The sequence below is a fragment of the Lepisma saccharinum genome, chromosome 2, assembly GCF_977018435.1.
Source record: "Lepisma saccharinum chromosome 2, izLepSacc3.1, whole genome shotgun sequence".
Taxonomy (NCBI): Eukaryota; Metazoa; Arthropoda; class Insecta; order Zygentoma; family Lepismatidae; genus Lepisma; species Lepisma saccharinum.
Genome location: NC_139230.1, coordinates 205,599,520 through 205,616,923, shown reverse-complemented (window position 1 = coordinate 205,616,923; position 17,404 = coordinate 205,599,520). Strand labels below are relative to the sequence as shown.

Below are 17,404 nucleotides of genomic sequence, written 5' to 3'. Positions count from 1 at the left end.
CGTAATTCATTGTAAAAAATCAGGCAGTTCAATTGTCTAAAACACAAGGTAATGAACCAGCAACTGAACCACTCCCAAATATTATATATATATAATTGTGTGTGTGTGTGTGTGTGTTATAGAAAATTCACACCAAATCGACACGGGACACATGCCGCTTGGAATCTAGCCAATCAGCAGTAACGTTTGTCACTGCAGCGACATGACAGGCCCCACAAGCGACACGTGTGTGCTGACGCTTCCGAGTGAATTCTCCTTTAGGATTTCAATAAATTAATATTAAGTAATGCATATAAGCACCTTCCATATCTTACGTAGCAACAATTAACGAAGTTCCATTTGTTTGTATCGAACTTCTCGATCAAAATATGACATTAGCCCTTTGGGATAGAATCCTCAGATATATATATATATATATATATATATATATATATATATATATATATATATATATATATATACTACATAAAGTGTGTGTGTGGGGAGACATGGGGGGAGGTAGTGCGTGTGTGAGAGAGAGAGAAAGAAAAAGAAATTTGTTATTAACAAATGGAGCTTCGTTAATTTGTTGCTAGATAAGAAATAGGAGATATGTATAATATGTATTATTTAATATTATTTTTTTGTTATTGAAATCTTATATAGCTCTAACAAATAAACAAATTACTACCACGTGTGGATCTGGATACAATTTTGCAATACGTTTTCAGTAGATAAAATGTAATAAAAATGAAAGTGCAACGAAAGTGAGTTACAAAAAACTGCATTAGGTCACTCAACCTCGACCTCTCTCCCACCCTCCCACCTAAACACCAACAAAGAAATACGTAATGCTTGGCTTTGCTGGGCTACGTGTTGGTCTTCATATCAATGCATGAGTCGTGCATCAGCAGACTCTACTCCCTACATATTACCTTGATAGACCAATAGAGGTGCAGTACCTGTTCGAGCTGCCGCTGCCAATTTCATAAGTTCGGAAGTGCTTTTCCGATCGTGTTTGAGCTACAACATGCGTACAAGCATGGCTAATGTAAAAATGTGATTTCCGTTTTTCAGGTATTTTAGTTTAAACAAAGTTTTATTCCGCATTGCGAATTCTTGTTTAGTTTTTTTAAATATTTTTTCCTGTGTCAATTTCTTGGTGCCTATGCCATTCTGTTTCGAGGAAGACACCGAATGCAAAATCAATCGAAGTAATGGCTTTATTCAAAGGGTGGGTCTATGTAGTCCGGATCCCCCCAAATCCATATTTTTTTCCCTCCGAGCAAATATTAAGAGTACTTGAATTTTACTCAGATTATGTATGTTACAGTGCAAAGAATAATGTCTGTGATATCAAGTCGGCGCGAATGTCGAGACTAGAAAAAAAACCGAGACGGCCCAATGAAACTTGAGACGAGAACTAGGTTGGATCCTTCGAGACTTGTCGAGATAGGGCAGGCATACCTCTTTAAAATCGAGACGAGACCGAGACTTATTTATCTGAAACTCTCAATCTTGCTCGAGAATTAGGAAATATTAGAAAAATCTATCCTAACCTATAAATGATTTAAAACTACACTTAAGACTGCCAGACTCAGTCCTACCTAGTTTAAGGAGTAAATAATAGTATAAAGACAACAAACGATCGCTGGTCCTCTTGGACACTCAACTTTCGCTTAGATTCACGTAAATCCGTATTCCGTAAATACCATCGTATTGTGTTGATAAGCCATTTCTAGAAACGAAAGACAAGAGTAGGCACACTCAGAGAAGTCTAAAAATGTCCAAAACAAAACTTTTGTAACGAGCTAAAGTTTGCATAAAACTGATTCTGTCCAATGATGCAAAGTGAAAAGGAAACTAGGTTGCATATTTAACAGTGCTAAGTTTCATTGTATTGAGATATGTGAGTAGTCGTCACAGGATTGCCCGGTGGGTTATATAATAACACTTTTTGCTGGTTTATAAATATTATTTATATGGGGACAAATTATTGAACCTCGAGAATATAATAAATATTGTAATTTCAAATATTTTTTATAGTTTATCTACATTTTCTATTTACGTTCGCACAAGAATGGAGAGGGTGATCGAATTTTATAATAATTTTGGTGATTTAATCTCTAAACTGGATAACTGGATGATTACTGAAGTGATGAATTTTGGTAATTTCTCTACGTATATCTGTAACATCGTTCAATCAGGTGGTGGTCTTCATTTAACATTAGACAACATCCTTCATAGGAAAAGCACTTATCAAATTTCCATACTTTGTGGACATTTCCGGGAAAAGAAAATGAATTCAAAAGGTACATAATACTTTATGATATTTCTCAACTTAGAACAAATAACTGAAAATTGAAAACAAATACTGCTTGTATTCAGGGCCGGATTAAGGTGGGTGCTATTGATGCTGCAGCATTAGGCCCATTCCTGAAATAGGCACAGATGAAAACAGACGAGAATATTCCGAGAGCTGAACAGTTTTCTTTTGCTATATTAACCTGAAAATAAATCTTAGAATGAAATTTGGAGCCCCAATTTCGGACGCCTAGACACAGCGTTACTTATTATAGAGTTAGTATTATTCTTTGCACTGTGACGTAACTATAACGTCGTTGTGTTTATTGTTCACCGAAGATTTCAAGCATCAGGCACAATTTCGTCTTAACCCGACCCTGATCAGTGCTTCGTCATCGTTGTCCACTAGATTTCTAGACCAGAATGCGCTACTTTTCTTTTTAATTAAACTGCACAATTATTGTCAGGGTGTTGAATAAACATAAAAAAACTTTGGGTACTTACACTGGGAATCGAACACGGGGCCGTTCTTTCCAAGGGATAAACTATAACAAGAAACTCATTCATCATGTTCTTGTATTTTGAAACCAACTGTGACAGCCTTACAAAACGATTGGACAAGGACACGGTGTGTTATGTGAGACGGTAGAAAAGCATTGTAAACGTCTATATTAGTTTATATTAATACTAAAATTTTATTAAGATATGTGTTTGTAATAAATATGTGAAGAATACTTTGAAAGTCAACTGTTGTCGTTACAACATGAAAATTTTAAGACAGTCTGTAATTTAGTGCCCTTAAAGATATTTTAATATTCTTCCGAGTGCCTATTTACTCCATACTCTCTTTTAAATAACAAAGCGCAAAGTTTGAAAACACGTTAAACACTTAGGTCATGTCAAACCGTAATGAAGTCATAATTCAAAATATCGTGACGTAAAAGGCGCCATGATAACTCGTGGTTGGTTGCTAAAAGAGGGGAGAAATTTGCCTAAATTACTGATCATGTGACTAAATAATCACGTCGAGAAAATTATAAACCAAAATTTTAACCCATTTCTTTTATTTTCATTTGTAAATTTTGTTGAATCTGGCAACACTAATAGGGTATGGCGCATCAGGAACGTTAATTGCATCATCTGATTTCAACGAGGGATCGAATGTTGGTCCTCTCGATTACAGGGCGAGAACGTTGTCTCTGCACCATTGGGAAGGTCAGCAATACACCTTGTCAATGTCCATAGTAGATGTAATGGATCACGAGGTAAGGTTAAAATGTGGAGAAGCCTGGAGTAAATACAGGACAAAACAACATTCCACTGAAGTATCACTTTCTTACCCCGCTCGCCATGAAGTTCTCCGTCACTTACAAATGTCCACTTACAAACATCCAATTGAGATTTTCTGGTAATTTCATTTTCTCTCTCGAAATTGACATCTTGGACAAATAATTATTCTAAATTTCCATATTTACTAATTTGGAGGGGATTACAGCACAAATTGGCAATTACAAATATTACAAATACGTAGAAACATAAAAATCCAGGTGTAAGTATGTTTTACTGCTTAATTTTTTGAAGCGATCAAAGTTAGAATTGCGTGACGTTTGAAACACTGCATATTAGGTATCTCACTTGAGTGTAAAAATAACTCTTCGTAACGACCTTCTCATAACGCCATAGAGTTAGGCAACACACATAACGCCATGCGGGCAGCGAGTATTTCAGGATCTAGGTGTCCCAATGTTTTTTTGCCGGTGGCTGTACATAAATTTTTAGAGGGGCCTCTCCGATGATGTCACCGTCGCCTTGTAATCATGTAAGAAATAGATCGCGGGTTCGATACTCAGTGGAGGCACATAGTGGTTCGGGTCCCACTTTAAAATGTAGGTCCAGTCCCGATTAGCTTATTTTTCTTAGTACTGTCATTCAAACCGTATGTTCCCAATCTAATCTCTTCGGAAATAATTGATTGATTGATTTATTTTACTTCGCTTTTTGTGACAAATACAGAAGTGACCACCTATCTTACCACTACGAGCTTCAAGCAAGAATTGGCAATGAATGGTTCATTTCCCACAGCGTTAACTAAGCAGTTACATGCCATCATAGTCATGTTTTGGTTCACCTTTTACTTACCTATGCCTTTGATCTTGCCATCTGCTTCCCACGAGGGTGGGGTTTTATCCAGTATTTCTAGGAAAATCTATGCAACTTCCTGTGTTGGACTCCCAATATGTCACAAGGAAGGGTGAACGAACTTTTAAAAAGGACAAATGTTGAGACGAGCTGTTGCCTTTGCCCGCTCTTCTTGCCACTCAAAATCTTTGGTATTGGTAAAAGAAAATCAACCGATACTCACTGATACATCGGTATCGGTATTGACGCAGCCCTAATAGAAACTGTAGGAATGTAAGCCATAATAAAGGAACTTTTATTCCTACTTTTAGAGTGCAATGTTCACATTTAGAAGCCTGTTATGCATTTGGTATATCATTTAAAAGCTCGTTTTAATAGTCTGCATAAACATTATATGTAATATATTAAAGGCAAATATATTAAAACAGATATGAGAAAAGTTGGCTTACTGGCGGGAAACGCCTTAACGTGGAGAATACACTATTAGAGAGAGAGAGCTCACTACTAGAGCACTACTACTTTGAAAAAATTCATCTTGCATAGAATATGTCATGTTCTCTCTGCACTGTCGGCCATTTCAATTTACTATTATTTAACCTAGTTTATAATCATAAAGCATACAATAACATTTTAAAACAGATTTTTTTATAACACCATTAAGCCTTGTTATCATGATATGAAAAAGTCAATATGCTGACCAAGGCAGAAATTTATTTTATTATAAAACACAAACTAAACGTAAAGTTTCAACCTTCTAGCAAGGTCTTCTTCAGACTCTGCACCAAGTACAAATGTAACAAGGTACAAAACAGGACGATATATATACACAAAAATACTCCCCTCCAGACTATTTTTTTTATACAAACACTTTATTTATTTAGCATACACATCTTGCGCCAGCGCAAGAATTTATTTACAGCCATATTTTTTATTATAATTGTGGTAACCTTATATCGCACCTGGAATCACACACATGATTGTTTGAAGGAGGCCTTCCTATAGCACTGTCGGTTTGTAATTGGTGGGTCCCAGCATCGATCGCCTGAGAAGCAAGTCACTGTGATTCGATACCCACATTAGACTGTGGGCCCAGTCCCGATTAGCCTATCTGCGATGTAAAAATAAATTCTGTGATGAAAACGGTTGTTATTTATTGTTATGCAGAAGTCAAAGTCCCATAGAAATTTGTATTTTTGTACAGTTCTAGTTTTGTAGCAATTATCATCGCGATTTGTCTTTACAATATCAAAATACGGTTCGTTGTATTGTTTCAGAAAATAACATTAAGATTTCTGGTAAAATGAGTAGTCTTTGCAACCCTATAGAGCCAAAGAACTATCCTGATGATTTAATGATAAAAAGTGATAGTTGATTGTAAGAATAACGTTTTTACTTTGGGACTTCATGCCCCAAGATGTTCAAGATGTTATCTTAGGTCTATTAAATAAAAAATAATCGTTTCCGGAAGTCGGAAAGGGCTATTTTCGTAATATCTCGCAAATATTTGGTTCTTCCTGGGATTTATTTCAATATGCTAATAATATGGTAGCCATTCTGCTATTCTGTAGACATTTCTTAGTGTACTTTGCCCAATTTTATTCCTCGATTCTTAAAAGCTTTATTTCCCTATCGCCAGAAGGCACGTCAATGAAATCATTCTGCTCTATAATGTTCCATCTCTCTCGGCTAGAAGAGCGGCGCATAACGGTAGAGAAGGAGAGAAAGCGAATAGGCGGAGCAAAGCAGTAGCTGTAACCGGCTGGTAGCTGCAGCTGCGTTACTTACTTGCTTGAGCAGAGACTAGTTTTCTTTCTTTTGCACCAGAGGCAGAATGTAGATTGTGCTTTGAAATGTAAACTTCATGATTTCGAACATCACGGGTTAATTATTTCAACTCCCCACTGCTGCAAATTTTCATTTGTAACCAATTTAAAATAAGTCTAGAATTATTATGAATGCATGCAAGAGTAGAATTTCTGCCTATTTATGGAGATAAATAATATTCAACATGCTAATAATTTGGTTGTACGAAAACTTTTGGCTCGTCATTTCTGTGTCAATTGGAAGAAATTTATTTTCTCCTTTATGCATTTTGATTAGCGTAAACATTTCATACAAGTTGAACCATAGCATTGCCTTGTATAATATTTTCGAGTGTAACAATATGGTCGAAATACCTGCGAGAAAACAGTTTTAAATTGAAAATTCGAAGTTCACGAATACTTGTTACATTCAACGTTTGGGTGATCACATTGGCGATGTTGTCCGTGTTTCACCGGTTGAAACCTTTATGGGGGGATGGGGCGAATGCGACAGAAGTGTAACGTTATGCGCTCTGTTTAAATTGATTCCTTATCGAGCTTCGATGAAAATATTGGAGAATGAAAAGTCCATTAACTTGGTTTACGAACGTAAACAATTGTGAGACATATCCTGGAAGAACTACAAGGAACTGTTTCTTAAAATTGCGTTTAGGGCTTTTGTTTTAATTCCACTATTATGCACAGAAGGCATAATCGGGACTGGACATACAGTTTAAAGTGGGATCCGAACCACTATTTGCCCCACCGGGTATCGAACTTGATTAAAAAGAGATGACATTACCACGATGCCATCGGGTAGGCTGCTGGAGAATTGCAAAGAACATTTTTTCGTTATTAAAATACCCACGAATACAGAAAAGCTTCTGGTGATTTACCAGTTCAGCCCCTCATTCAGAACTCCAAATAAATAATACTGAAATATACACGTGACAGTGGGAAATTTCCATGCGACGAATTTGGACTTGGCATGACTGTTCCTCTGTGAGTGTCCATTTAGTAGGTACACCGAAGGTGGGGTTATAGAGGTCAGAACCCCCTTGGAATATAATTTTATTGAAGAAAGTAAATCGCTCCATTTTCCTGAACATGATGGTATTCAAAATACTTTTTCAGCAGAGGAACCTCCACCAGTAACAACTTTCTTTCATCTAATCACCATTCACTTCAATGTCAGGAATAGCCAGAGATTAGCCATAAAGCAACAATTGTTCCAGCAGACTTGAAAAGTATGTGAAATTCACCACATTCCTCACCCTCTTTCACAACCTCATTAACACACTTCCCCCACACACTACATTAACATTTCCCATAAAGAATTTTCCATCAGTAATATTCCTCTATTTCGATACACTCTGCATATTAAGTTCAAACATAACCCTGACGATTTTCTGGATGCAAATCACCAGTTCGTCCGTCGACCGAACACTGTAGAACACGACAGAGTAAAGTATAGATCGAAACCAGATCCAATTTGAACATAACCTTATCCGATATTATCATACTTGTGCACGTTATAGCTTGATTGCCATTTTTGACATTTTTCTAAGCTGTTAAATTTCATGATCTAGAGTACCAGAGCCCGGAAATTCTCCCCATGTCTCTCAGGATGTGCAACATACAGATTGTACTAAAAATTGAAAGGAGATAACTATGGAAACTAGCTACCAACCATAATAAATATTATATATGTAAAACTAAGTTAAATAAATATTAAGATTGATTTTGTAACGATTACTGTTTTATTTTTTGGACGGATACTCAGTTGTGCTGGATATAATTTTGAACATGTGAATGTTTCCTACTCGTTTATGCATTCACTGTGTTCAAAACCTCGGCACGTTCTTTGTACACACTCGTGGCCATAAAGATAAATTTAAAACTAATAGTAATTCTTTATTTAACCATTTAATCCAGCGGAGTGGAGACGTATGAAACGACAGCCAAATCAGTTCTTCTAGAGAGTACTGATCATAGGTTCAGATGATTTCGCAATCTTTTTATCTTCAAAGTATGTGGAAATCTCTAGCATGCTCTTACCTTCTGTTTCAGGCATAAAAATATACAAAACTACAGTTCCAAAAATGCCTACGCCTGCCGAAACCCAGAACATACCATAAAGGCCAGAGCCGTCAACAATGTAACCATAGGTTTTGTTAGCAATAAATCCAAAAATGTACCCAATTGATACCGTAATTCCGCTCATGTAAGCGCGGACATTCAGGGGGAACATCTCACCTATGAAAATCCAGTGCAAAATGCGCAAACCCGAGTGTGATATGAAGGCAAATAGAATGATAAACGTAGAAGGTATCCAGTTTTCCTGGACTCCCTTATTGAAGTGAAGATAAGCGTAAGTCCCAACGGCTGTCATACATAACGCACTTCCGGCGGTGGATGCCAGAAAAAGTGGCCTCTTTCCTGTCCAGTGCACAACACATACGCATACAATGCAACCTATCAATTCGAATAATCCTAGTAACATGGTGGCCATGAATTTATCCAGGTCTGTTCCTAATTCTTCGAAAATTTCAACAGAGTATGTTTGCACTATGGTAAGTCCAGCAAAGTGTTGGATGAAGAAACAGAAAGTTGCCAGGACGAATGGTTTGTACACTGTGGGCTTAAGAAATTCTTTGGCCTTTTCCTTCCATGTCTCTGGAGAGCTTTTGTTAGGATCATTAATCGAATCATAAAGCTGATTAAACTCCTTTTGAACTTCTGGAGGTTCAACCCATCCTCGTAGCCAACATAGAGCTCTCAGAGCGTCTTCATCTCTGCCCCTGGACAACAACCACGGGGGACTTTCAGGGATAAAATAAATTGATATCATCGCTGTTATAGGAATAACCAAACTCACAATAGCTGCCGTTCTCCAGTCTAGGAAAGTTCCAAGTAGGAACTCAATGAATATACCCAAGATCATCGACAATATAGCAAGTGCGGACAATATTCCTCTAAGATGTGGCTCAGTTATCTCTGCCACGTATGTTAGAATCGGTGCCTCCAAAAAGCCGCCACCCAACCCTGACAGGGTTAGCGCTGCATACAGCATGACACTCGAGTTGGAAAAGTAGTACAGAATCCAGGTAGCAATGAATGGGATGTTGTCGACCATCATCATCTGACGTCTGCCAACGAAGTTCAAGATTGGGCCACTTAGAACTCCACCAATTGGAACGCAGATCAGATTGATACTCCCTGAAAGAAATTATAAATATATCTATTAAAATTATTTAAAATCTATTATATTAATGTAACTAAATTTTCATTGCAAATTATCATACAATTGGCCATTTTTCTTCGATTCTAAAGAGAGACTATTAAAATTCAAATTATTGAAAAGTGCTGAATTTTTTTATGCCATAATAACATATGTTCATCTGGAAACTTGTCAGCTTTTCAAAATATAAGTGTAAGTCTGTTCTCATCTAAGGAATTTACTTTTGTGTAAGACATGAAAGGAAAAACAATTTTAGAAATATGAGATAATATATACCGGGTGGTCCAAAAGTCCCGGAACGGTCACATCTCGTGAGAAATACACATCGAATCGGAAAACGAAAAAATGCGTGTTTAATAAGTGAAAGAAAGCTATTCAATGATATCACACTTGATTCCCCGCCCCCGATACCTGGGGATGGAGCGGGGGGCAACTGTGAAATTTTAAACGGAAACCAACATTTTGTTTTGTAGAATCGGAAAGAGGACTTCATTCCGTGTCCAACGAGCCTAACCATCCTCCTAGCTCAATTCGGAACGGAGATATGGCGATTTTAAATTTAAAACTAAGTAACTAACTCTCTAGCCTTCTTAAACCCGAAGGTTCATAACTGCAGCAACACAGGCCTTCCATCTGTCTCTATCTTGAGCAAGATCTATATACTCTTTTACATCCCTACCGATTTCCTTTAGGTCTATCTCAACGTTGTCTCTCCATCTTCGTCTTGGCCTTCCTACAGGCCTCTTACCATCAGGTTTCCCAACAAGAATCCTGTAAACTCCTCTTTCCTCTCCCATTCGTGCCACATGGCCTGCCCACCTAAGTCTTTTTGATTTAATTATTCTAATAATATCTGGACATGAATACAAATTATGTAGCTCTAAATTATGTAACCTTCACAACTCACCTGTCTTCTCATCCCTTTCAGGTCCAAATATTTTCCTAAGGATCATATTTTCAAATACTCTCAATTTATGTTCTTATGTAAGGGACCAAGTTTCACACCCATATAATACTACAGGCAAAATTACTGGTTTGTATATTTTAACATTTAGTTTCTTAGATATTAAACGAGAAGACAAAAGTTTATGAAGAGAGAAGTAACATTCATTTCCTGAATTAAGCCTACTTTTTATTTCCTCTTTAATATAATTTTCACTTGTTAATATTACTCCTAAGTATTTGAATTTGGAAACTGGTTCAAACGAGTTATCAATAATTAGATTTTGATTATTACCTAACACTTGGTTTCGGCCTGTAAGCATATATTTAGTTTTCTCTTTGTTAACTTCCAAACCTCTCTCTTTAGCAGTTTTGAAATTTTTTTTAGCATTATTCTTAATTGTATTTATATCATCCCCTAATAAGTCTACAACATCTGCATATGCTAACAACTGAGTCACACCATTTAATTTTAGTCCTTCGTTAGTTTCTTTTACCTTCCTAACAGCATATTCTAAGGCAAAATTAAAGAGCAATGGAGAACTACCCCTAGGCCCAATACACCGAGACCCTCCTCTTACCAACTCAGGGGTCAGCAACCTCGCTGACAAAGGACTGACGGATTCACCAAGCAAGACATCAGTAAAGTACAATAAGTACAAACAGTTCCAAATGCACAGCAACCGGTTATGATTTATCGGTATATCAAATCTGCTACCAGAACGTTCGCGGACTTAGAACTAAAACAAATGAATTTTACAAGAGCTTGCTTTCGAACAACTATAGTGCAATATTGATAACAGAAAGCTGGTTAACCGAATCGCACATGGACAGTGAACTTTTTGATGATCGTTATGTGGTTTATAGGTCCGATCGAAACGCAATAACAACAGGAAAAGAAAAAGGGGGAGGGGTAGCTGTAGCGATAAAATGTAAATTTAAGAGTGTGTTAGTCGACTCTCCGCGTTTGGATCCAAACATAGACTGCATCCTCGTTAAAGTGTTAATTCAAGGCATTGGGATGTTGTATATTTGTGTAGTGTACATAGTACCAGGTAGCAACTGCAATGCTTACTGCGAATTCTTTAGGTTCATAGAAATGCACTGTCAACCTGGTAAAGTTAAACTCCTCTTGGCCGGCGACTTTAATCTCCCTGACATAACTGATTCCAATTATGACTTAACGACTTCGACTGGACATTATTTAGAATTGCACAATTTCATAAACTTCTCTGACATAATAAGCCTAAATGACGTAAAGAATAATAACGGAAAGACACTCGATTTGATTTTGACAAATGGACAGGGAATAACAGTGACACGGAGCACACAGCCACTAGTTCCTGAAGACACACACCATCCCTCGCTGCTAGTAGATATTAATCACGTCAAAGAAACCCGCTATAAAACTTGTCGTAATCTACAGTACAATTTCAGTAAGGCCGACTTTCCATCTATCTATCACAAACTGCTTAACACGAACTGGGATGTATTGAAAACAAATAATGACGTTGATCAGGCTACAGACGTGTTTTATGAAATTATATATAAAATATTCGATGAATGTGTCCCCTTAAAGAAAAGCCGCAAAAGACAGTACCCGTGTTGGTTTACGAGCAGCATTATTAAAAGTATAAGTAGGAAACATTACCACCACAAGAAGTGGAAAAAACAGGCGGGAGACTTTCGATACCACTACAATAAATTTAGTGAATTTCGAACAATAGTTAGTAAGGAAATTATTGATGCATACAATAGTTATGTTGCCAATTCGGAAATAAATATTGCAAAAGATAGCACCCAGTTTTGGTCGTTTGTTGCAAATAAACGTAAGAAAAGCAACAAAGATCCTGTACTGTTCAAGGATAAAGTGTTGTCAGACCAACGTTCAGTAGTCGAAGCTTTTGCACAGCATTTTCAGTCGGTGTATAAAAAAGATCCCCCTAGATACGACATGAAAGTATTGCCTAACCATAAACAATATGAAACTTTGGATAATCTTAATATTACAGAGATAGCAATTGAAGACATAGAAAAAGCCATTAAAAATTTAAAACCTAAGAAATCAGCCGGACCGGACAAGATACCTCCCTATGTAGTTAAAGGTTGCAGTGATGTGTTGAAATACCCATTGTATCTAATTTTCAATTTAATTCTTGCAAAGCACAAATTCCCTGAAAAATGGAAAGCCACGGCAATTTGTCCACTTCCCAAAACCAATAACACTAATGACGTACAAGACTACCGACCAATAAGTATACTATCAGCCCCAGCAAAAATATTCGAAAAAATCATGCACTGTTACATATTTACTCACGTAAAACCTGTAATATCATCGTTTCAGCATGGCTTTGTACCACGTAGATCAGTGTTGACCAATCTCTCCGATATTACCAATTTTATAAGTTCAACCTTGGACGAAGGAGGTCAAGTTGACGCAATATATACAGACTTCTGCAAAGCATTCGACTTGGTTAACCACGATATCTTATTAAGTAAATTAGCATGCTTCAAAATTTCTGAACCACTGCGCCAATTGTTCGCTTCCTATTTGCAGAACCGTAAGCAGTACGTGACGTATAAAGGCCACACATCTTCAAAGATAAGAGTCACCTCTGGAGTACCCCAGGGGTCTAACCTTGGGCCACTTCTTTTCACGTTACTTATTAACGATTTGCCTGATTCATTTGAAAATTCACACAAATTGCTTTTCGCAGATGACCTGAAATTCTACAGGAAAATAAGCAAACAAGATGATAGTGTTCAACTTCAAAATGATATTACAAATTTAGAAACGTGGACAATAAACAATGATTTAACACTAAATATCAATAAATGCCATTTTGTATCATATACTCGAAAGAAAAACCCAGTTGAATTTCAGTATCAAATATACAAGCATACTCTAGCAAGAAATTTTTTAGTCAAGGATTTAGGGGTTATTTTTGATTCAAATCTTACTTTTAATAAACACGTAGAACAAATAATTAGTGAAGCGTTCAAGAGCCTTGGGTTCATTCTTAGAATGGGGAGGGATTTCAAGAATATAGAGACACTAAAAGTTTTGTATTATTCGTATGTAAGACCAAAACTCGAATATGCATCTGTTATATGGAATACAGACACAGCAAAGTACAGTGAAGCAATTGAAAGAGTCCAATCACGATTTCTAAGATTTTTAAAATACAAATTTCAGAAAGTTTACCCCACATTTGAACACTACGACAACCTAATATATGAAAGTCGGTTTACAAAGCTGTGCCATAGAAGAACGTTACAGGAAATAGTATTCTTGTGGAAGTTGTTAAATAACGAGGTAGATGCTGAACATCTACTCTGCCAGATAAATGTTCGAATCCCGTCGTCGAAAACTAGACTCAAGAACGAAGTTTTTCTTATAAAGAAGGCTAGATCGGAAATTAAAAAGAAATCTCCATTGTGGAGAATGTGCACCAGTTACAATAAATTGCTAATCAAGAATAACACCATTGACATCTTTTCTATGAACCTAAGGGACCTCAGTAAAGCCACTATTAACACAATAACCTAAGCTTAAACACATAATTTCCTAATGAAATAATATGTGATCAAGTGTGTGTGTGTGTATATATATATATATATATATATATAGGAAATAATTTTAATGTATTTTATGTAGGTGTGTGTGTGTGTGTGTATATATATATATATACATATATATATATATTACAGAAATATATATGTAATTGTATTCACTATGTATCCTTCACATGGGCTCTGTAATTAGGTATGTACCTGTTGAGTTCGATAAATAAATAAATAAATAAATATTGCATCTCCTTGTTTTAACCCAGTGGTTTCCAACTTCAAAAGGTCCGACTGCCAAAATTATATCCAGCAGTTGATTGGCGGGCCGCATTTTTTTTTTGGAGGGGGGAATTAAAAATTACAAAGATTGTAAGTACTCAACAGAAAATTGAGGCCGATATGCTCCTTTCATTAAAGTTGGAATGTCCACTTCAATTTCTGTATTTGAAAGTCTCAGAAGGTGAAGCAGTGAAGAATCTGCCAGTCGGCTTCTGTAGCGGTTGTTGATGAACTTCATTGAAAAAAAAAAACACTTTCACACGTGTATATAGTGCCAAGCATTGATGTCATTATTTGCCCAAAACTACGAAGGTTTGGAAAGCGTTCCTTTGAAAGGTATTCGAAAACCTCGGTCCCCTTTTCTTGCCTAATTTGAAGGAAATCGCCTTGCAAATCACACAATTCAAGTAGGAGAGAAAAGCTTCTTGTTCTTCGATATTAACGCCAAGAGGATTGCTAAATAGCTGGATGCTGCTTTTAAGTTCTTCAAAAATCTTTAAATCTGGAGTCAAACTCGTCCATTATTTCTTTAATATTTGCACTGAATTCAGAAAAGTCCAGTGTTTCTTCATCTTCTGCTAGCCGCCAACAGCTTGGAAAATGGACCAGGTTATTCCTCTCCAAAGTAACGTTGAAAATCTTCAGTTTATTACGATTCCCTGCAATTCTGCATAGCGAAGACGTGGGAAGCGGGCACGTTCATTCCGCATATCGAAGGGGTTGAATGCATGCTGTGAAGAGAACGTTACGTCACTTTAGATTCTTCTGATTATCATTTTTGACTGCAAAATCAATTCTACCTGTGATATTGTCTTTCTTCACAGAGTTTCCGTTCATTTAACAGCAAAAATAGAACGTATTTTAATAAAATTACATGAAATTAATGTATTTTGCAAACAGGCTTCGCGGGCCGCCAGTTGGAAACCCCTGTTTTAACCCATCATGAATTGTAAATTTCTCACACACATTAATACCCAAACAAATTATACTTTCTGTTTCACTGGTGCATACTTTTATTATACTAACAAGCTTCGTATATGCTTTTTTGAAATCAATGTATAGCTGATGGACATTTTGATTATATTCCCACTTTTTTTCAAGTGTCTGTCTAATGTGAAAAATTTGATCTGTAACGTTTAAATCCACATTGATAATCACCTATAATTTCATTAGCATATGGGGTTAGTCTTGTTAAAAGAATGTTAGATAATATTTTATATGTTGTTGAGAGTAGAGAAATTCCACAGTAATTATTGCAGTTCATTTTATCACCTTTCTTAAACACAGGAACAATTATGGATTCTTTCCACTGTTGAGGGATTTCTTCTTTTTTCCATATTAAACCAATTAATTTATGAATTTGACATATTAACGAATTCCTACCATATTTAATTAACTCAGCTGTTATTAAAGCAATGCCAGGTGCTTTGTTATTCTTTAGCCTTTTAATAGCATCTTTAACTTCAGTCAAGTTAGGTTATGGAACTAAAGGTTCTGCTGTGTGTACTTCATTTACTTCTGATTTATCTCCTACATGGACATTTAAAAGGTCATTAAAGTAGTTCTTCCACCTATTTAGAATATCGGACCTCCCCCATGGCGCAGTGGTAGCGTCATTGCCTTGTAATCAAGGGGTCCCGGGTTCGATACCCGGTGGAGGCACAAGTGGTTCGGATCCCACTTTAAACTGTAGGTCCAGTCCCGATTAGCCTTACTGTGCATAAAGTGGACTTAACACAACAACTCAAACCAAACTATTTAGAATATCACTTGGGTCAGCTAGAAAATCACCGTCATTATCTTTTATCAAGTTTAATTTAGGTTGCCACCCCTTTCTAAATTCATTTACACATTTATATAAATCTCTGATATTTTTGTTTTTGCTGTTTGTTTCAATTTCGTTAATTTTGCTTTTCAAGTAATCTCTTTTTTTACTTCTAAACGTGCGGTTCACTTCTCGCTTTATTCTATTATAATTGCTTAAATTTGTATCATCAGAGTTATTTAACCAATTTTAATTTTTTTTTAAAAAAGGGGAACATTTCATAAAACCCAAAAAATTTTCAAAGGGACGCTCTGCCCCTATTTGAGCTAGAGTGAAAGCGATTGCAGATTCGGAATCTGCACGTCAAAACCTTTCAATAGAGTATATGGTAGACCACCCCAAGGGGCGGGGGGTGGGGAATCAAGTGTGATATCATTGAATAGCTTTCTTTCACTTATTAAATACGGTTTTTTTGTTTTCCGATTCGATGTGTATTCCTCACGATATGTGACCGTTCCGGGACTTTTGGACCACCCGGTATATATGCTAATATTACAAGGCTCCTGTTGTAATACGACTGTCGATAATTTTTATGAGATTTTAGCCGTGTCTCAGATATGAATTGCAATATATTGCTGTCAAATTCACATAAAAAATATTGGAAATTATTGCAAAACCTGGATAGGAAGGCGTATGGGTTAATTCATAATTTCCATTCAAGGTGTTTTATAATGCTTCTAGAAGGGTAGAAAGGTAAACATGAAGTCAAAATAGCCACAGATAATGTCGTCAAAAATTTGAGGAATAGTTAGGATGTGTGCGGATAAATCAATGGACGGATAGTAAAAATAATGAGGTTGTTTGGAGGGTTCAGTAAATCACTGATGAAAATATTCATTTATCAAATAAAACCAATACAAGTTAAAGTTCTCTATGCCAGAATGTTCCCTTGGAAGACGACATGGAATATAGGGTCAAATGGGTGAGGTGGTGTTGAATTCACTCGAAAGTTTTTTTAAAATAGTTATCCAGTACAAACTCACGTTCCAGAAAGAATGGTTCGTGTAACACAAGATACAGTCCGTTCTATTTACAATGGCAAACCGTCTGTTATATTACATGCAAATTAAATTTTCTCCCTTTTATGGAAAAACACTATCTTCAGATTTTAATAGAATATAGAGGACTTTTGGAAGTTTAATACTGATTATGGAGGGAGGGGTGTGTTTTTGCTATTGAACTTTGAACGTTGAACACATAGAACACTTGGTAACGAAGTAATCACATCTATTATTAATAAATCTATTTGAAGTTAGGAATTTACACTGTGCTGAAAATGATTATATGAAGAGAGCAGAATAGAAAACAAAGCATGTATTCTTATCT

General features: G+C 36.3%; 1 protein-coding gene across 1 annotated transcript; it reads right to left on the bottom strand.

Annotated features, from left to right (window-relative positions):
• Nucleotides 1-8,199: 8,199 nt before the first annotated feature.
• Nucleotides 8,200-9,360, bottom strand: LOC145983835 (facilitated trehalose transporter Tret1-like). The gene has a single exon (XM_083116881.1). The coding sequence runs from the start codon at nt 9,358-9,360 to the stop codon at nt 8,200-8,202; it is 1,161 nt and encodes a 386-aa protein (XP_082973007.1).
• Nucleotides 9,361-17,404: the final 8,044 nt, after the last annotated feature.